The sequence below is a fragment of the Cervus elaphus genome, chromosome 7, assembly GCF_910594005.1.
Source record: "Cervus elaphus chromosome 7, mCerEla1.1, whole genome shotgun sequence".
In the NCBI taxonomy this organism is placed as follows: Eukaryota; Metazoa; Chordata; class Mammalia; order Artiodactyla; family Cervidae; genus Cervus; species Cervus elaphus.
In genome coordinates, this window is record NC_057821.1 from 11,298,680 (window position 1) to 11,319,004 (window position 20,325).

A 20,325-nucleotide genomic window follows, 5' to 3' on the forward strand; every position below is an offset into this window, starting at 1 on the left:
TTATTGTTCTGCTTTATTTCATGGTCATTTTAAGCCAGTGTTTATGGCAAAAAATTATTTTGGGTTATCTGAATCCATGCCTTGGCTTTTCTAATGATCACTAAAGCAACCTTATTTAGTATTTTCTATTTTAATTTTCTGTTCTGAGATCCTTTGAAGTGTGTCTTGTATGATATTGGGCTGGTTACATTTGGGCCATTCTGTGTTTGTAGAAATGAAGAGGCCACGGTGATAGGATGCAATTACAAGTTTAATTGAGGATTTTAAGAGGAATTCCTTTATCTTCTTTTTCTTTCATTTTTTAAAAAATAACTGTTCTGGGCCACTGTCCCAAGCTTTAGCTCACTGTTAGGCCTCCATCGACAGCAGCAGCAATAGCAACTTAAAACTCTTAAAAAATTTAAGTATTGCTACCAAATAGAATTTTTAGGTGCCAGGTATACAAATGATCTTTTACACAAAAATGCCTCTGACTTACAATTCATAGTTTATCTTAAGTTATTTATATTATTAGTGATAATGAATGGCATATACAATTTTTGTATGGATTTACAAGAGCTAGGGGATGTCCTCTATGAGTGGTAAGAGTTACTCACAACAAACTTAACTTGGCCCATTCCTGACTGAACTTTTGACCTTGATCTCATTAACACTTGGTCTAAGGCAGATTAAAGGGAAGCAGACTGCTGGCTGCATCCTTTTGCTAAGTTACTATTGCCTGGTTAAGGGCCTGGAGATCTGTGCATTTTTAAATTTAAAAATGATTAAGGGAATCCTTTTATAAATTTTATTTGGGAGTCTTAGATTTAATCTTACTATGATAGAGCAAGTGGTTTTTGTGTTTTGTGTTAAATACATTAAATATTGTCTTTGGTCACTGAGCTAAAGTGATTTTTGAGTTGTGTCAGTTTAATAAAGATGTATAACTTCTGTCTGTTAACTTTTGGATCATTATAGAAACAGTGATTCAAATATCTCTGTCATCAGAGATATTTGCTGATTATTTGCATTATAAATGTCTTTTTAAAGTATTTAATTCCTAAGTTACTTTTTAAAGTGTCTTAAAGCATATAGTGGCAGAAAAAGTAAGGAAATAGGCTAAAATATAATTTGAATTACAAGCAAATTTCCATTTAAAAAATGAGAAATGAATTGATTATGGAATGTTCCCCTGATCTACTTTAATGCTGGGAAACTTTTGTTTCATAGTATTTTCTTATGATTAATACTCCATAAATATGACGAACATTTCACGGAAAGATGGGCACAGTAAAAGAAATGGCAAGGACCTACCAGAAGCAGAAGAGATTAAAAAGAGGTGGCAAGAATACACAGAAGAACTATAAAAAAAGGTCTTAATGACAGATAACCATGATGGTGTGGTCACTCACCTAGACCCAGACATCCTGGGCTTGAAGTCAAGCGGACCCTAGGAAACATTACTACCAACAAAACTAGTGGAGGTGATGGGATCCCAGCTGAGCTTTTTAAAATCCTGAAAGATGATGCTGTTAAAGTGCTGCACTGAGTATGCCAGCAAATTTGGAAAACTCAACAGTGGCCACAGGACTGGAAAAGTTCAGTTTTCATTACAATCCAAAAGAAGGGCAATGCCAAAGAATGTTCAAACTACTGTACAATAGTGCTCCTTTCACATGCTGGCAAAGTAATGCTCAAAATCCTTCAAGTAGGCTTCAGCAGGATATGAATCAAGAACTTCCAGATGTACAAGCTGGATTTAGAAAAGGCAGAGGGAACCAGAGATCAAGTTACCAACATCCATTGGATCATAGAAAAAGCAAGGGAATTCCAGAAAAACGTCTGCTTCATTGACTATGCTAAAGTCTTTGACGGTGTGGATCACAACAAGCTCTGGAAAATTCTTAAAGAAATGGGAGTACTAAACCACCTTACCTGTTTTCTGAGAAACCTGTATGCAGGTAAAGAAGCAACAGTTAGAACCGGACATGGGGCAATGGACTGGTTCAAAATTGGGAAAGGAGTCCGTCAAGGCTGTATATTGTCACCCTGCTTATTTAACTTATATGCAGAGTACATCATGTGAAATGCCAGGCTGGATGAATCACAAGCTGAAATCAAGATTGCCAGGAGAAATATCAACAACCTCAAATGTACAAATGATACACCACTCTAATGACACAAGACGAAGAGAAACTAAAGAGCCTCTTGATTAAGGGTGAAAGAGGAGAGTGAAAAACCTGGCTTAAAATTCAGCTTTCAAAAAACCAAGATCATGGCATCTAGTCCCATCACTTCATGGCAAATAGTTGTGGAAAAGTGGAAGCAGTGTCAGAGTTTATTTTCTTGGGCTCCAAAATCACTGCAGATGATGACTGCAGCCATGAAATTAAAAGACACTTGTTCATTAGACAAACCTAGACAGCATATTAAAAAGCAGAGACATAACTTTGCAGACAAAGGTTTGTATCATCAAAGCTATGATTTTTCCTGTAGTCATGTAAGGGTGTGAGTCTAGGTGCTAAGTTGTGTCTGACTCTTTTGCAACCCCGTAGACCACAGCCCATCAGGCTACTCTGTCCATGGGATTTCCTGGGAAAGAATACTGGAGTGGGTTGCCATTTCCTTCTCCAGGGGATCTTCCTGACCCAGGAATTGAACCTGCCTCTCCTGCATAGGAGGTCGGATTCTTTACCACTGAACCACCAGGAAAGCCTACAACGAGTGTGAGAGTTGGACCATAAAGACAGCTGAGTATTGAACAATTGATGGTTTCAGTTGTTCCATGGTATGTGGGATCTTGCTGGATCAGGGATCAAACCCATGTTTCTGGCATTGGCAGGTAGATTCTTTATCACTGAGTCACCAGGGAAACCCAATTGAAAAACAATTGAGGACATGAGAATAGTCATATGTTAAGTCACAAGGAAGGATATAAAAGTATACATAGTATTACTCCAGTTTAATTTATGTACATCAGAAAAATCAAAGTATCTCAAAATATTAGTGTTAGTGATAATGGATAGTACTATTGTAGATAATTTTGGTTTTCTTATGTCTGGTTGTCTGAATAAGAAGATAATTGATAACTATCTTTGCTTTGGAAAAAGATGCAAAGACTTTCCAGGGCCTTTTTTTAGTTTGTTTCTCTTTTGGGTTCAGCCTGTAATAGAAATTGGTTTTAAAAATCGGTATTTGGTTGAATGGCATAACTTTCTGATTAGAAGTGCTCTTTTTCATGATAATATTTCGAGTGTTAGTATATTTTACTTTTAGAGCTGTTTTATTTAGCTTGGTTGGTTAGAGCAGCATGCTAAGTCTGCAATTATGGGTCAGTTTTCATGAAGGCCACTTAGCTTTTGTACGTTTCACTTCCAGATACTCTTAATTAAATCTTGCTGGGCATATTACACAAGAATTATGTGTCTTGCTTGCCTTCTTAGTGCCTAGCTTTGTAGAAATGAGTCGTCTGGGTTTCAGGAGGAACGGGGGAAGAGGGGTATGGTAAATGTGGATTGAATGAGTGAAAGGCACTCAGTCGTGTCCGACCCTGAGATCCCATGGACTATATAGTCCATGGAATTCTCCAGGCCAGAATGCTGGAGTGGGTAGCCATTCCCGTCTCCAGGGGATCTTCCCAACCCAGGGATCGAACCCAGGTCTCCTGCATTGCAGGCGGATTCTTTACCTGCTGAGCTACCAGGGAAGCCCAAGAACACTGGGGTGGGTAGCCTGTTCCTTCTCCAGCAGATTCAAATCAGCTTAAATCCATGACCAGAAAAACTGCTCAAACACAGTAGGTTACTGAGTATTAAGTAGCTCTTTGTTTTATCTTTGTGTAAGGTTAGCTTTTTTTTTTCCTTCCATTTTTATAGTCTGATCTAAATACCTGATACTGATTAAGGGAATTACCTTGGGACTTCTCCTAGTGGTCCAGTAGTTAAGAATCTGCTGCTAATGGAGAGGACATGGGTTTCATCCCTGATGGGGGAAGATTCTACATGCCGCGAGACTACTATGCCTGTGCGTCACAACTACTGAGTCCCCGCGGGCCACAGCTGCTGCAGTCTGAGAGCTCAAGGGCTTCTGGTTGCTCTGCACCAGGAGAAACCACTGCAGTGAGAAGCCCAGGTACTGCCACGAAGTGTAGCCCCTGCTTGCTGCAACTGGAGAAAGCCCACCCGCAGTAATGAAGACCCAGTGCAGCCATAATAAATAAATACATTTTAAAAATATATATTTATTTATTTGGCTGCATTGGGCCTTAGTTGAGGCAGGATCTTCACTGAGGCATGCGGGATCTTTTGTTGTGGTTCCAGGGCTCAGTTGCCCCACAGCACATGGGATCTTAGTTCCCCAACGAGGGAACGAACCCAAGTCCCCTGCACTGGAAGGCAAATTCTTTACCACTGGACCATCAGGGAAGTCCCAATAAATAAATTTTTAAAAAATAAAAAAATGATCTTAATATTAAGAATGTTATAAGAATAGTACCAAGAATATACTGAGAGGATATATTGGGGCTTTAAAATGTCAGTGTTGAAGATTATATGGTAGTTTTTATTGAATAATAACATTTTAAAAGGAGAAATGATACTATAGCAACAACTGTAAAAGCACATCTTTTTTCTGTTAATCGTTAAATTATTAGTGCATGTGTGAGTTGAGTCCTAAATCTTTTTGCTTCCTGATAAACTAATGGCTACATGTGACTAAATTCTAAAGACATGAAGATTTTAATGGTTTATTATGAAAAGTGATGTTTGACAAGTAAGAAGCAAAAGTGTAATTTGGGTAAAAAATGAACTGGAGTCATTAAGTATATGAGGATGTGACATTATTGAACTAGGAGCAGGATTTAATAGGAATTATTTCCTGTTAAAATGACTGAGGCCTTATGGATACGTTCAATATTTATTTACTGTTTGATTTTTATGTTTTGTTACAGGTGATTGGTCTGTTGGATGTTTTCACACCTGCAAGGTCTCTGGAGGAATTCAATGATGTGTGAGTAAATCTTTTGTGTTTGCCTTCCTCAGCTAGAGTTTGAAGATTACCAGCCCATCTTTACTCCTGAACCTCTTTGCAGTATTAGATTTAGATTCTTTATTCCTGTCACCCAGCTCTTCTGGGGGATGGGGGATGGATACAGAAGAGTGTATTTGGGTGATATATATTCGTATTTTCATCATCTCAGGCACGTTGTGCCCTATTTGAAGAGACAGTGGTGGGTCCTGGCCAGAGTTCCATGGAGAAGAGTACAGGGAGTTTTGAGCGTGACTTTTATTCTCAAATCGCCTGTCCTAGCTTTTAAAAGGACATGTTTACATCGGGAAATGTAGTGGAGCCCGGTTCCATATCGTTTCTTCCATTTCTTTTATCCTTTGGGAAGTACAGGCTGACCTTTGAAGTACTGGATTTCTGCTCAGGGACAAGTTCAGACAGCTGAGAGATGGTGCTGATTGTCCCAGTTTTGTGACCATCTCCACTGTTTTACTCTGGGACACCTGGAAAGCAGGGCCTGAGATTCTCAGGAACCAGTCGTCAGGGTCTAGGGAAAATGAAACAGGGAGGGAGAGAAAGCTGCTATGAGGATACGTTATTAAGTTGGTCACCATTGTGAGCACCTGGGGTGAAAATTACCAAGGTCTTGTAGAAAGTTGTATTGAACGCAGCTCAGATGGAGAGCATTTATTACTGCCTCCTGACTCCACTGTGAAGAGTGCCCTCACCTGGGGCAGTAATGTTCTCACATGCCCAGGATGCACATGTGTGTGTGCAAGACAGAGTCCAGAAGGTGTTGTGGGAGTTCCGCCTGTGTGAGTTCTCTATTGTTCCTTTTCCGAAATCTGAATTAGCATACCTCCCTCTGGTCCCCAATTCACAGATATGCTATACCATAAGAGAGAAGGAACACCTTGAGTTCAGAGAGTTAACACATTTTTTTTTTCATTTATTTTTATTAGTTGGAGGCTAATTACTTTACAATATTGTAGTGGGTTTTGTCATACATTGACATGAATCAGCCATGGAGTTACATGTATTCCCCATCCCTATCCCCCCTCCCACCTCCCTCTCTACCCGATCCCTTTTTGTCCTATTGAAATTTTGGTATTACTGGAAAGGATGACTGTGGTGAGAAACTGCAGGTCCTGGCTGCCCTTCACAGCCTCTACTCTCTATTGACGCCAAGGATGAACTTAACTCCACCCATCCTGAGTTCAGTGTCTCCTTCCCTTATCCTAGGCCAAGTGCCCATTTCCCAGAGAGCAAGCTTGGTGGGTGGGGGAGATAAACTATGTTTGAGCTTGTGTGTTCTGTCTAATGAAAGGGGAAAAGAAATGTAGAATATTAATTAGAAAGAGAAGGAGGAAAGGTAACAAAAAATTTCCCACCACTTGAGGTTAGTTGGAATGTGATATGCCTGAGAGTAGACGATGAGGAAAGGGGAGTCCGGTCTAAGTGCGAGAACTCCCACCCACATTAGCCTGGATCCTGCTGATGAGAGTTTGAGACTCAAGCAGAGGGAGGGGTAGGAGGTACTAACCAAGAACATCTGTGCTTCCTGTGCCCTGCTTGACATTACTGTGGAGGCCTCCAAAGCCTCCTCACTGGATGCTACCCAGGCAGGGACACGGGTGTTGCAGGTTGTTGAGTCCTGCTGTAGACTGTGCTTGGAAAAGAGAGTATTGCAGTGCTGCTTTTTTTCTTTTTTTAAACATTAATTAATTTTTACTTTTTTGAGGAATTAATTTTTTAGAGCAGCTTTAGGTTTACAACAAAATTGAGAGCTTTCCCCATTATCAACATCACTCAACAAGAATGGTATGTGTATATATATTTTTTTACCAAGAATGAAGCTGTTTGACACGTCATAATTACCCAGAGTTCATAGTTTATTGTAGGAGTCACTCTTAATATTGTACATTCTATGGATATAAACAAATATATAATGTCATACCATTATGATATGTTACAGTGTGTTCTCACTGCCCTAGGAATGATGCTTTTTTATATTCTACGTGTGGAAAAATTGCTAAAGTATTAATAATATACTTGGAAAACATTTGAATCAGGATTGAGCTCTAGCTCAAAATGTTAGGTGCAATGAGGATTGAATTTTTTTTTTTTTAAAGAAAGGAATTGATTTGTTGACCTGGGCTAATGCTGTATTTTGCCTCTCTCAGGCATACGAAATTGGATTATGAGCCTGTTTTCCTATGTCAACAGGTTTGTCTTTAAGAGGTTAAGTTTTATCCATTGTAGAGCCTGTTGGCTCTTTTATCCATTTGAAGGCCCATTGACTACAAGCATACCCATTGAACAGAAGTTGCATTTATTTCTTCATTCATTCAACAAATACCAAGCAGGAATCGATTCTTTCTACTTAACAGTAGCTAGGTTCTATTTACTTACTAATTTCCAGCTTTATTGAGATGTAACTGAAATACAACACTGTGTGATTTGGGTCATGATTCTTTATAAACAAGATCTTAGTTCGCCTGCGGGGAGCAAATCTCAGTACTGTGTTGAATACTTGCTGAGCAGAGTGTTAGAACAGGGCTCAGGATAATCAGAAACACTGGTCTTTTCCCTGATGAGTCAAAATCTTGTTAGGGGAAATAAGTTAAAGACACTTTGGGAACCCGTTACTCAGTTTGTATGGCACCATAGATGTCAGGCGGGTGTATGCTCCTCGGTTCTTTGTCTCGTCACAACAAAGATTTGGAGTGACGTACATTACAGCCCCCTCAGCGCGTCACAGCTCTTGGACAGACCGGGTTATAGCTCTTAAATAAATCAGTGTTACGGCTCAGTGTTACAGCTCTATTTTATTTAGATAAGAGCAGGGAAATCCATCTTCAAGGCATGAGGGCACATCGATCCAAAGACGCGAAGAGGAGAGCACCACATCGTGTGGGGGGCGGAGAGAGAGACAGACAGACAGACAGACACTGACAGACAGACAGAGCGTATGCACTCGTGGGGGAGGGAGAGAGAGAGAGAGAGAGAACCCTTTGGCTCCTCTTTTTTTTTAATTTTTTTATTTTTTATTATTTTTTTTTTCCAGTGGGTTTTGTCATACATTGATATGAATCAGCCATGGATTTACATGTATTCCCAATCCCGATCCCCCCTCCCACCTCCCTCTCCACCCGATTCCTCTGGGTCTTCCCAATGCACCAGGCCGGAGCACTTGTCTCATGCATCCCACCTGGGCTGGTGATCTGTTTCACCATAGATAGTATGCATGCTGTTCTTTTGAAATATCCCACCCTCATCTGTTCTACCTGAAGTCCTCACTCCGGTCCTCGGACCTTCCTTTGACCTTCCTCTGTTCTATTTTCACGGGCTTTTCCCCTTCCTTGTCTTTTAGCCACTGCCATTTTGGACTCCTTTTCCCTATTCTAACTACCTAACAAGTTGGCTGTAAGACCTTGGACAAGTCACTTTGCCTCTCTGGGTCCCAGTTAATGTCAGTGTAAAATGATGAAAATTGGGGTGGTTCTCTTCTGAAGTGTTTTCAATCCCAGAGAATCTCTGAAAATATAATGATGAACCTAAGGGATGTCTTTTGGGAAATGTTTCATTGTTACCTTTTTATGATGTATGTATCACTGAGAAGAAAATTAGTGCTTTTTTAAGACTGGGGTTATTTCAGGTTTTGCCAAAGTCGTTTCGGAATTTGCACAAGAGGTCAAACATCTTCACTGACAGTTGCAGAGTGTGCAAATTTAAGTACTTTTAGAAAGCTGGCCTAACCTGGGCTCGGTGTTTGGCAACACAATACCTGCATTTCCTAAACGCGTTCAAATACACATTAAATAGCATAAACAAAGACCCAGTGTTCTGGCCAAATCAAACAGGCTGAAGGCTCAAATGATTCTGCAGGCTGCCGTGTTTAGAGCAGATAGTGATTTTGAACAAGAATTTTCTGTGCTAATTAAAATCTCAATTTTGCATATTTATAGTTGGCTTTAAATCATGTCTTGTGTGTATCTGTCCCTTTACATTTCAGTCAGCACTTTTCATTTATCATACACTTCAACTTTTTACTGAATTTTAAATTTCTAGTTAATTTTAGGCACCCTACGTACTTTTGTTTGTAAGACTATACTTTTGAGAAAGGAATAATAAACAGGTAGTGAGTTTTGATCGTTAGAAACAATGTTCAGTTACTGAATCTGATAGATAGACCTGGTGTTTGGAAAATGTGGCATTAAAAGATGAGTACTCCAAGTTGTTCTTGACTGCCATGTGATGTGGTTGTACAGATCACAAAATTTTATAAGATATAGCTAGATATTTTTAATGACTAGATATCATTTGGACATTTCTGTTTGCTTCTTGATGGTAACATTTGGCAGGAGGTGGCATGTATATACCTTAGTGAAGTCACTCAGTTGTGTCTGACTCTTTATGACCCCATGTAGCCCACCAGGCTCCTCCATCCATGGAATTTTCCAGGCAAGAATACTGGAGTGGGTTGCCATTTCCTTCTCCAGGGGATCTTTCTGACCCAGAGATCAAACTCGGGTATCCCGCATCACGGGCAGACTCTTTACCGTCTGAGTCACAAGGGAAGCCCTGTATATGCCTTATGCATTCTGCAAATATTTACTTGCCAATAGAAATCCAGAATCTTGAAATATCCAGTATTAGAATGTAACCCATAGAGTCAGCTGCAGCTTTGTGCTGCAATGACATTGCCTCTTCTTAACTGTAGTGGTTCTGTGATCAAGTTTACTAGACAATGTGCTCGCTTCGGCAGCACATATACTAAAAAAGTTTACTAGACAATGAAGAGTTTTGGACTCAGTGTAAACAACTCAAGGGTTAGGTAAAAAAAAGTCTTTGCCTACTCTTTTCTGCCATTTTCCCCCTTGTTTTACAACTTCCCATCCAGGGTTTGTTTACTCCCCTTGTTACAGTTCCTTATCTCTGCTTGGTTCGTGAAAAGAGGTGTGGAAGTGAGATTTTAGATTCTACTGTGATTGAGCAGAAGACCTGTAACAGGGTCAGTCAGCAGCCATTGTTTTAGTGAAAGCCAATGGACAGATAATTACCTAGTTTATTTAGCCTTCCACTAACTGAAAATGATTGTTCAACCACTAGGTGTAGCCTTTTATATCAGTGTAAAAGTTGCTGATTGTACTGAATAGGTAAAGGACGTTTTTAGATTTATATTTAAGTACTCATTCTATGGAGAATGTAGCAAACAAACATGATCCTTAATGATAGATTGAGACTCTTGTTAATTGGAGAGAAGAACAATTTAAATGACCAAACAAAATACAGTGCGGTAGTTCTGAAAGATCCTGCATGATTTTTGCTCCTGTACACTCTCTGACCTCATCCAGTACTTTCCCCACTCACTCTCTCCATTCCAGCCACTCTGGCTTCTCTGTTCTTCCCTGAATACAGACGTCCACATTCTCAGTAGGACCTTTGCCCGGGTTTCTAATGTTGACTTCAAACACTCTCCCCACATATCCACATGACTGGCTCCTTCATTTCCTTCAAGCCTGTGAAAGGTCATTTCATCAGAAGCTTTTTTCCCCCTCACCGTCTTAGCTGAAATATTACACTGTCGGGGCCTACTCCTTATGCTACTTTGTTCTTAGCAGATTTTATCATCATGTATTTGTTATTGTCTGTCTGCTCCCTCTAGCTTGCAAGCTCTATTATTAGAGCAGGGAGTTTATTTTCTTTCTTGTTGAGTCTTACTAGTTACACATTTTCAGAAGTTGAGAGAGATGAACTGAATTATATAATACCACAAATAAAATTGTACATATCTTAATTCTTTTTGGCTCTATTTCTAACTGCATTTTTATTGACCCGGAGCTCTATTATTTGGATGTTTGCTGACCCTTCTTGAATAGACACAATGTCAAAACTAAAGGCCTTCAGTTGCATATGGTCTCATTAATAAAATGAAGCATAAATGCTTACCTAAAACAACTTAAAGATCAAAGTCAAATTGGCCATGTCATAGCAGTGTACAGAGTATTAAGTGATCTCAAACTAGGAGAGAACCTTAGTGGAGGAAAACCTCTAAAGAAGGTAATAACTGTATTTGAAGAAATAGATGAGTAAGGATTGGGTGTAGAGGTTGAAATATATTCCAGATAGTCAAAGAAGGAAATGTATAAATTATACAGAAAAAAGAGATTTCTGTGAAATGGAGACAATTAAAGGAGTAGATAACCCTTAATTTTTCTTTTGTACTTGGATAAAAATTGTGTTACTAAATTCTGATTTTGTATTTGTGTATATGTGTGTAGCAGAGGAGAGTTGTTTTCCTAATTAGACTAATTGGCATTATCTGCTTGGAAATAGTGCTTTCCTCCATCACTGAAAGAAATTCCTAGCCCAGTGGCTTGAACTTACAGAAATACTTACTCTTTGAAAATAGGTTGAGTGCTCAAGATAGGTAATACAGGAACAGAAACAATCTGGGAGAAAGATGAATGAGTTACCTGTATTGACAGTTATATTTGAAGTTTATTTCCTTATCAGAGAGGTCTGCTAAAATGAGCATAGAGAGTTGGTAAAGCGTGTAGGTGTTGTCACAGACTCACCTTTGAAATCTAAACAAATATACATCCTTTAAGAAAATACCATTCCGTTTTTATCTGATACAATCAGTAAGATGCCCTCTTTTTCTCAGATTAGCTGTCATAAAAAGGTAAGGCAGCTTCAAGGTCTGGCTTTTAGTTTGAGACCCTCAAGAAAGCTTTCCCTAATTAATTGCTTCATAATCCTGGGCTGTAGCCCTCCCGTGTGCTCTCCAGCTCCTTGATGCCCCCTTTATAGCTCTAATCATGCACTGTTACATGGTGTATATGCCTTCCTCCCATCTCAATTCTGTATCTTTTCCACTGTTGTATTCCCAGCTCTTGACAGTAAGGCTTTGTTGAGGGAGCAGTTGCATGAATGAATAACCCTGTGCTTTCTAGTTTATGACTCGCTGGCAATCTAGTTGTCTGCATGCCCAGTGCATTCTCTGTTGACTAACTTCTTTGTTTTATCCTGGAATATAGACCTTATGGTAACCTTTCGAGTGTGATTTGCTTGTTGTAGGTAATGTAGGGGGCACCTTTTCAGTAATCTCCATTTCAAATGAGAGTAGTTTGTTATGAAATAAACTGGCTAAGCTGCCTACCTGGCTGCTGGTGCTTTTACCCCTTACGTTAGAACAGTCTGGTCTGTTTACCAGATAAGATCTTTGGCGTGAGTATCTCAATAAGATATGCCCTTGCCTGGTCTTACTAGTAATGCTATATGAGTTGTTCTGGGTCATTCAATTCAGTTCAGTTGTAATTGAGTGCCTGATATCTGCTAGACAATGTTTTTAAGTACTTTAGACACTACAGAAACAAAAAAGAGCCTGTCCTCCTTGAACATTGTACCCATAGATAGCAATAAGCAATGAGCATGTAAAAGAGGAAATCAGATAGCATTTAGCAGGCAATAATGCTATGGACAAGAAGAAATGTGGAACAGGGAAGAGAAATTATTGGGCGTGTGAGGGCAGGGGGAGAGATGCAATTTTAAAAGGGATGGTAAGGATAGACTATTTTACCTTTTTGTATTTCTTTTCCATGGGGATGGTCTTGATCTCTGTCTCCTGTACAGTGTCACGAACCTCCGTCCATATTTCATCAGGCTCTCTGTCTATCAGATCTAGTCCCTTAAATCAATTTCTTACTTCCACTGGATAGTCATAAGGGATTTGATTTAGGTCATACCTGAATGGTCTAGTGGTTTTCCCTACTTTCTTCAATTTAAGTCTGAATTTGGCAATAAGGAGTTCATGATCTGAGCCATAGTCAGCTCCTGGTCTTGTTTTTGCTGACTTGTATAGAGCTTCTCCATCTTTGGCTGCAAAGAATATAATTGATCTGATTTTGGTGTTGACCATCTGGTGATGTCCATGTGTAGAGTCTTCTCTTGTGTTGTTGGAAGAAGGTGTTTGCTATGACCAGTGCGTTCTCTTGGCAAAACTCTATTAGCCTTTGCCCTGCTTCATTCCGTACCCCAAGGCCAAATTTGCCTGTTACTCCAGGTGTTTCTTGACTTCCTACTTTTGCATTCCAGTCCCCTATAATGAAAAGGACATCTTTTTTGGGTGTTAGTTCTAAAAGGTCTTGTAGGTCTTCATAGAACCATTCAACTTCAGCTTCTGTGGTGTGAGCGATGGTATGATTGCTCACCTAGAGCCAGACTTCCTGGAATGTGAAGTCAAGTGGGCCTTAGAAAGCATCACTACGAACAAAGCTAGTGGAGGTGATGGAATTCCGGTTGAGCTATTTCAAATCCTGAAAGATAATGCTTTGAAAGTGCGGCACTCAATATGCCAGCAAATTTGGAAAACTCAGCAGTGGCCACAGTACTGGAAAAGGTCCGTTTTCATTCCAATCCCAAAGAAAGGCAATGCCAAAGAATGCTCAAACTACCGCACAATTGCACTCATCTCACACGCTAGTGAAGTAATGCTCAAAATTCTCCAAGCCAGGCTTCAGCAATACATGAACCGTGAACTTCCAGATGTTCAAGCTTGTTTTAGAAAAGGCAGAGAAACCAGAGATCAAATTGCCAACATCTGCTGAATCATCGAAAAAGCAAAAGAGTTCCAGAACAACATCTATTTCTGCTGTATTGACTATGCCAAAGCCTTTCACTGTGTGGATCTCAATAAACTGTGGAAAATTCTTCAAGAGATGGGAATACCAGACCACCTGACCTGCCTCTTGAGAAACCTATATGCAGGTCAGGAAGCAACAGTTAGAACTGGATATGGACCAACAGACTGGCTCCAAATAGGAAAAGGAGTACAATACAGTCAAGGCTGTATATTGTCACCCTGCTTATTTAGCTTATATGCAGAGTACATCATGAGAAACGCTGGGCTGGAAGAAGCACAAGCTGGAATCAAGATTGCTGGGAGAAATATCAATAACCTCAGATATGCAGATGACACCACCCTTATGGCAGAAAGTGAAGAGGAACTGAAAACCTCTTGATGAAAGTGAAAGAGGAGAGTGAAAAAGTTGGCTTAAAGCTCAACATTCAGAAAACTAAGATCATGGCATCTCGTCCCATCACCTCATGGGAAATAGATGGGGAAACAGTGTCAGACTATTTTTTGGGACTCCAGAATCACTGCAGATAGTGACTGCAGCCATGAAATAAAAAGATGCTTACTCCTTGGAAGGAAAGTTATGACCAACCTAGATAGCATATTAAAAAGCAGAGACATTACTTTGTCCACAAAGGTCCGTCTAGTCAAGGCTATGGTTTTTCCAGTGGTCATGTATGGATGTGAGAGTTGGACTGTGAAGAAAGGTGAGTGCCCAAAAATTGATGCTTTTGAACTGTGGTGTTGGAGAAGACTCTTGAGAGTCCCTTGGACTGCAAGGAGATCCAACCAGTCCATCCTAAAGGAAATCAGTCCTGGGTGTTCATTGGAAGGATTGATGCTGAAGCTGAAACTCCAGAACTTTGGCCACCTGATGTGAAGAGTTGACTCATTAGAAAAGACCCTGATGCTGGGAGGGGTTGGGGGCAGGAGGAGAAGGGGACAACAGAGGATGAGATGGCTGGATGGCATCACTGACTCGATGGACATGAGTTTGAGTAAACTCTGGGAGTTGGTGATGGACAGGGAGGCCTGGCGTGCTGCAATTCATGGGGTCACAGAGTCGGACATGACTGAGCGACTGAACTGAACTGAAGGATAGACCTCATTGAGTAGGTGAATTTTAGGGAAAAATTTGAAGAAATACAAAGATTAGACTTGTATATGTGTGGGAGAAGAGCACTCCAGGCAGAGGGAAGAGCCAGTGCAAAGGTCCTGAGGCAGAAGACTGCATGCTGTATTGGAGTTGCAGCAAGGGGACCTGCACGGCTGGAGCGAGGAGGCCAGTGTGGAGCTAAGTGAGAGCAGGGGAGAGAAGCGATGAAGAAAGGAGAAGGATTATTGGGAACACGATCCTGGTTCATGTGTGGGTTTATCTGCTGCTGAAAGGAATTTTGTCTTTAAGTGCAAGAGAAGCCTTTTGAGAAGAGTGAGATGATCTATTTTTCATTTTTATAGAATCACTCTATCTGCTGCTTTCACCGAAGAATCATTGGATGTATTTCAGAAGCATGTCATTACAAATTGTCAATCCTTGTGATTATTTTCAATACTTCGTTTTAATATGGATATGCTGCTTTCCCTTTCTGATAATTTCTTTGTCAAATAGGGCTGACAGAAGTAGAAATGCCAAACTATAGATTTTTTCTACATAGGTTCTTTCTGATTGTATTATGCTTTAAAGGCCGGGAAGTGGGGGCAGCAGGGCAGGAGTCTTGGCAGTTGTATGTTTTCCAAGAAGTGATTAGTAAATGACGCTCTGAAAGGGGTGCTGTCTAGAGAGTACCGGAAACCACTTATTGTAGAGTTCTGCCGTTTTGTTACAATACATTTTACTTTGAGAAATGATCATTTATGCTTTTTATAGTTTAAGTTTAAAGGAGACCGTCTTCCCAAGAAAAGTGGCAAACAGAATTTGTATCATCAGGCTGTGAAATCATATTTTCAGCCTTCAGTCTAATAAAAGTCCTACTTACTTAATTCCTTTTTAAATGTGGAGGGGAACTAAATAGCTTTCCAGCTGTTGGTCGGATTTAATTATTGGAAGTGTATGAACACCGATGGGGCTTCCCAGGTGGCGCTTGCCTGCCAGTGCTGGAGACGTAAGAGATACAGGTTTGATCCCTGGGTTGGGAAGATCCCCTGAAGGAAGGCATGGCAACCCACTCCAGCATTCTGCCTGGAAAATCCCCACGGACAGAGGAGCCTGGTGGGCTACAGTTCATAGGGTCGGAAAGAGTCAGACATGACTGAAGCCACTTAGCATGCACGCATGCATGAACACCAACAATAATAGGCATGTCTTGACTAAAATGTAATTAAATTTGCTTCCCAGGGACTAATACTGTAGAAATTATGTGGCATCTATTAATGCTCCTTTGGGATTGACTTATTTAAAATGTGCCTACCTATATTTTCCTCCCACTCCCTTGTTCACTACTTTTGAAAGTTGACGTGTCTTCCGTAAGTATTCGGTAACTTTTCATGACACTTGCTTTTGTCCACTGTTGCAAAATTTATTTCGAAAACCTTTCTGTATGTGATGAGTTGGAATTTGACAATTGGTTGTCTTGGATTGGTCTTCCGGGCTTCGTGGAAACAACGTGTAGTGATTAGGTTAGTTCCTGCCAGACAGGTCTGCCATGAATAATGTGGTTCAGTTGGTTTGACTGGAGCCTAGCAGCAATGTTTGACAATTATTACTGTATAGACTGATTAACCTTATGTACTTACATAATGTCTTGACAGTCTCGCTGTCTGGAAATTTTAGTGATAAAATGGATGCGGTCTCTGATGGGAGGGCATTTAAAGGGAATTACGTAGTGGTGGAATATTCCAACCAAAAGCATACCCTCTCTCAGGCTGTGCAGTCAGTGGTCTTCTGACTGTACAGAATTTCTTGAGTTGTTGGTAACTATTTAAACACAATACTTGGACTGAGAATGACTGTGTTTGCTTTGGTGGTACTGCTTAACACCTTTCTGAGCCAGCACTCCATTAGAGACTTAAGATCTTTAGGTTTTATTTCAAGACAAATTAAGGTGGATTCTAGTTAGAATCACATAGAACAGTGTTTCTTTTGTTTACCTTTTCTCCTCAAAAATAAAATATTTTTGAAACTTGAAAGAATAACCCTCTCACTATTCAATGTCATAAAATGTAATTATATGCAAAACAGTCTTATTAAACAAAAGTTAGATTCTCTTTTCCTTAACCTGAGCTTTGCAAATTTTTATTACGGGTATGGCAACTATTATCCCAGATTTTCTGAGAGAAGTCTTGATTCCACAGTATTAACCAGTTTTTCACGGTGTTCTCATATTCACTGGATTGTGTATCAATTTGGGATTAAAAATACAGTGACTGATTAGGATGGAATATTACAGTATTTGTAAAACTTAAATCATTCTCTTGACTTAAATTCTGTGTCATCTAAAAGAACTTGGAGGCTGTATGGGCTGTGATATAAGATCATGGTCTTTGAGATCAAACAGTTTTGGATTCAGCCCCTGACATGACCACCCTCTTAACCTTGAACAGATAATATATACTTGTTTTGTCTGTTTCTTCCTCTGCAAAATGGTAATACTAATGAAACTTACGGAGTTGTTGGGAAGAATGTATGAGACACAGGCATAATAAATAGTAGTTGGCATGGAATAAGCACTAATGCCTTTGGTTATGTTATGTTGAGCTTGGAACATCTCTTAAGTCAGAACAACCTTTATGAAAACATTTCAAAACATCCAGCATAGTTTAAATGACATTTAGAGTTATCTTTCCTCAAGGCAATATAAACAAATATGCAAGCTGTAAAAATATGAAGTGCTGGACTTCCCTGCTGGTCCAGTGGTTAAGAATCTGCCTTGCACTGCAGGGGACATGGGTTCGATCCCTGGTCCGGAAGCTTCCGCATGCCATGGAGCAGCTAAGCCTGTGCACCACGACTACTGCATCTGTACTCTAGGGCCACGTTCTGCAGCAAGAGAAGCCACCACAGTGAGAGGCCTGCACACCCAACCAAAGAGGGTAGCCCTCGCTCACTGCAGCCAGAGAAAGCCCATGCACAGCAACAAAGACCCAGTGTAGCCACAAATACAATAAATAAATAATGAAAAATCTTTAAAATATATATATGTGTGTGAAGTGCTAAAATCTTACTTAAGGTTATATCTATGCTAAGTTCTGTTGCTCTTTATGAAATTGTGAACTGACCATAATAGCAAACAGTGAAATTAAGAAACAGAAAAAAGAAAATTAATTCTTGTTTGAGGAAAGAAAGTAATAAATATAGTAGGGGGTGTGTGTGTGTAAAGACAGGTCATACACATATATAGCTATATAAGACATTAATAGTATATTTAAATTGCTGGCTTGGTTTCTTTTCATCCAAATTTATGAAAAATAAAAATGGAATTCACTGGCAATCCAGTGGTTAGGAATCCACACTTTCATTACCAAGGCCCTGGGTTCAATCCTTGGCTGGGGAACTAAGATCCTGTAAGCCATGTGGTGGCCTAAAACAAACAAACAAAAATAATATATTTTAAAAAATAGTAATTGAAGAGAAATCAACCTCTTTTTTAATAGCTCAGCTGATATACATTCTGCCTCAGGAATGGGTAATGATTCTCCTAGTAGATAAAACCTAACCGAATTTTTAAAAATTCCACTTGTTTAGTACTGACTGTGATTTTTATGTTCCCATAGCAGTGTGATACAGTAATGAGTGGGTAGGGCATTGCATCGAGAATATCTGTGGTAAACCTGTTGGACTTGAATGGGATCATTCCCTAATCCTGTGATGTGAGGACAGGATGAAAAATACCCAGCACCGCACCTGCGAGGAGAAGTTCTAGAATGCCTGACTTAACTTGTAGATAAAATATTTCATTAAAAGTAAGTGCAGGAATATTGTCAGTGGCCAGCATCCTTTTTCCAGTCATTCCTAAAAAAGGAGGGTTATAATCTGAAAATTTAAAGATACTTTTATTTTTTTTAACCAAAGTATAGTTGATTTACAATGTTGTGTTAGTTTCTGGTATCAGCAAAATGATTCAGATATATATAGTAGTTTGTATCTGCTCATCCCAAAACTCCTAATTTATCCCTCCCCCCTGCCTTTGGTAATCATAAGTTTGTTTTCCATGTCTGTGAGTCTGTTTCTGTTTTGTAAATAAGTTTATTTGAAGATACTCCTATTTTAGACCATGCAATATGAGGTGGAAAATGTAACAGTGGATTTAAAAATATGGCCGTGCACTTAGTTATAGTGTACATTTCTCATGCAGTAATACTGTTTTTAAGAAAACTGATGGAAACATGTATGTCATTCTAATCTCCATCTTTTCTTTTTTTTCTTTAATAGTTACTTTTATTTTTGGTTGCACTGGGCCTTTGTTGCTACATTAGGACTTTTTCTACTTGTGAGCAGGTGCTGTTCTTCATTGTGATACACAAGCTTCTCATTGTAGTGGCTTCCCTTGCTGTGGAGCGCAGGCTGTAGGCACGCAGGCTCCGGTAGTTAGGGCTCACAGGCTTTAGTTGCCCATAGTATGTGGGATCTTCCTGGGCCTAGGATCCAACCCACGTCCCCTGCATTGGCAGGCAGATTTTCATCCACTCTACCACCACAGAAAGTGTGAAAGTGTTAGTCATTCAGTCGTGTCTGACTCTTTGTGACCCTGTGGACAGTAGCCTGCCAGGCTCCTGTGTCCGTGGTATTCTCCAGACAAGAATACTGGAGTAGGTTGCCGTGCTCTTTGCCATGCCCTTCTCCAGGGGATCGTCCCAACCCAGGGATCGAACCCAGGTCTCCTGCATTGCGGGCAGATTCTTTACCAACTGAGCCACCGGGGAAGCGCCCCCTCCCCACGGAAGTCCTTGCTTTTTTTTTTTCCCTTCTCTCTCCTTTAGAGAACCTAGGAAACGATGGCAAGTTGGAACAAGTATAAAAATTTTTAGAAAAATAGACGACAGGCAGTAAAGTTAGAATAGTGATGTTGAAAATGAGCCCCCCATCAATCATTACTAAGCTTTTAGCTGTCACTGTGGTACTTATTGAGTGGACTTCTGATAGTCTTAGGAAGATCAGAGCTTTCTTAGGGTTCTGGATGATTGTGTTAACTCTCCGTTGATTTTTAGGTACCTGGTGACCCATCTCATGGGGGCAGATCTGAACAACATTGTAAAATGCCAGAAGCTCACGGATGACCACGTTCAGTTCCTCATCTACCAGATCCTCAGAGGTCTCAAGGTACGGACTGACAACTTTGAGAAATGGATTCTCCCTCTCTCCCTCCTGTTTAGGGCTTAAGGGAAAACAAACAAAACTTTTCTTACGGAAGATTTCAAATAGGACAATCACAAGTACAGTCATAGTATAATGAACCCCTGTGTTTACTCAGCAACCACAATTACCAACATACAGCTATCTTGTTCCTTTCATATTCCCCTAAACCCTGGATTATTTTAAGGCAAGTCTAGACCTCATATCATTCCACCCCCTTGATACTTCTATATAGGCATGTCTGAGAGTTAAGGACTCTTCATTATTACATCTAAACAATAATAATAATTTCTCGATGTAATCTGATATCTGTTGAGTGTCATGTTGAAACTTTGAAAATATCCTCAAAGGGGTTAATTTGGGGGTTAAAAGGGGGGAAAATATCCTCAAAGGGGTTATCTGCCCCTGTGGA

The 20,325-nt window shown here is 40.0% G+C and overlaps 1 protein-coding gene across 3 annotated transcripts in view; it reads left to right on the top strand.

The window, feature by feature from the left end:
• The window catches only part of MAPK14 (mitogen-activated protein kinase 14), a 75,026-nt gene that overhangs the window by 26,562 nt on the left and 28,139 nt on the right, over window positions 1-20,325 (top strand). For all 3 annotated transcript variants that reach the window (XM_043907294.1, XM_043907295.1, XM_043907293.1), the window contains exons 3-4: window positions 4,928-4,986; window positions 19,769-19,880. In XM_043907294.1, coding sequence (XP_043763229.1) covers window positions 4,928-4,986; window positions 19,769-19,880 — 171 coding nt within the window. The remainder of the gene's footprint in view (window positions 1-4,927; window positions 4,987-19,768; window positions 19,881-20,325) is intronic.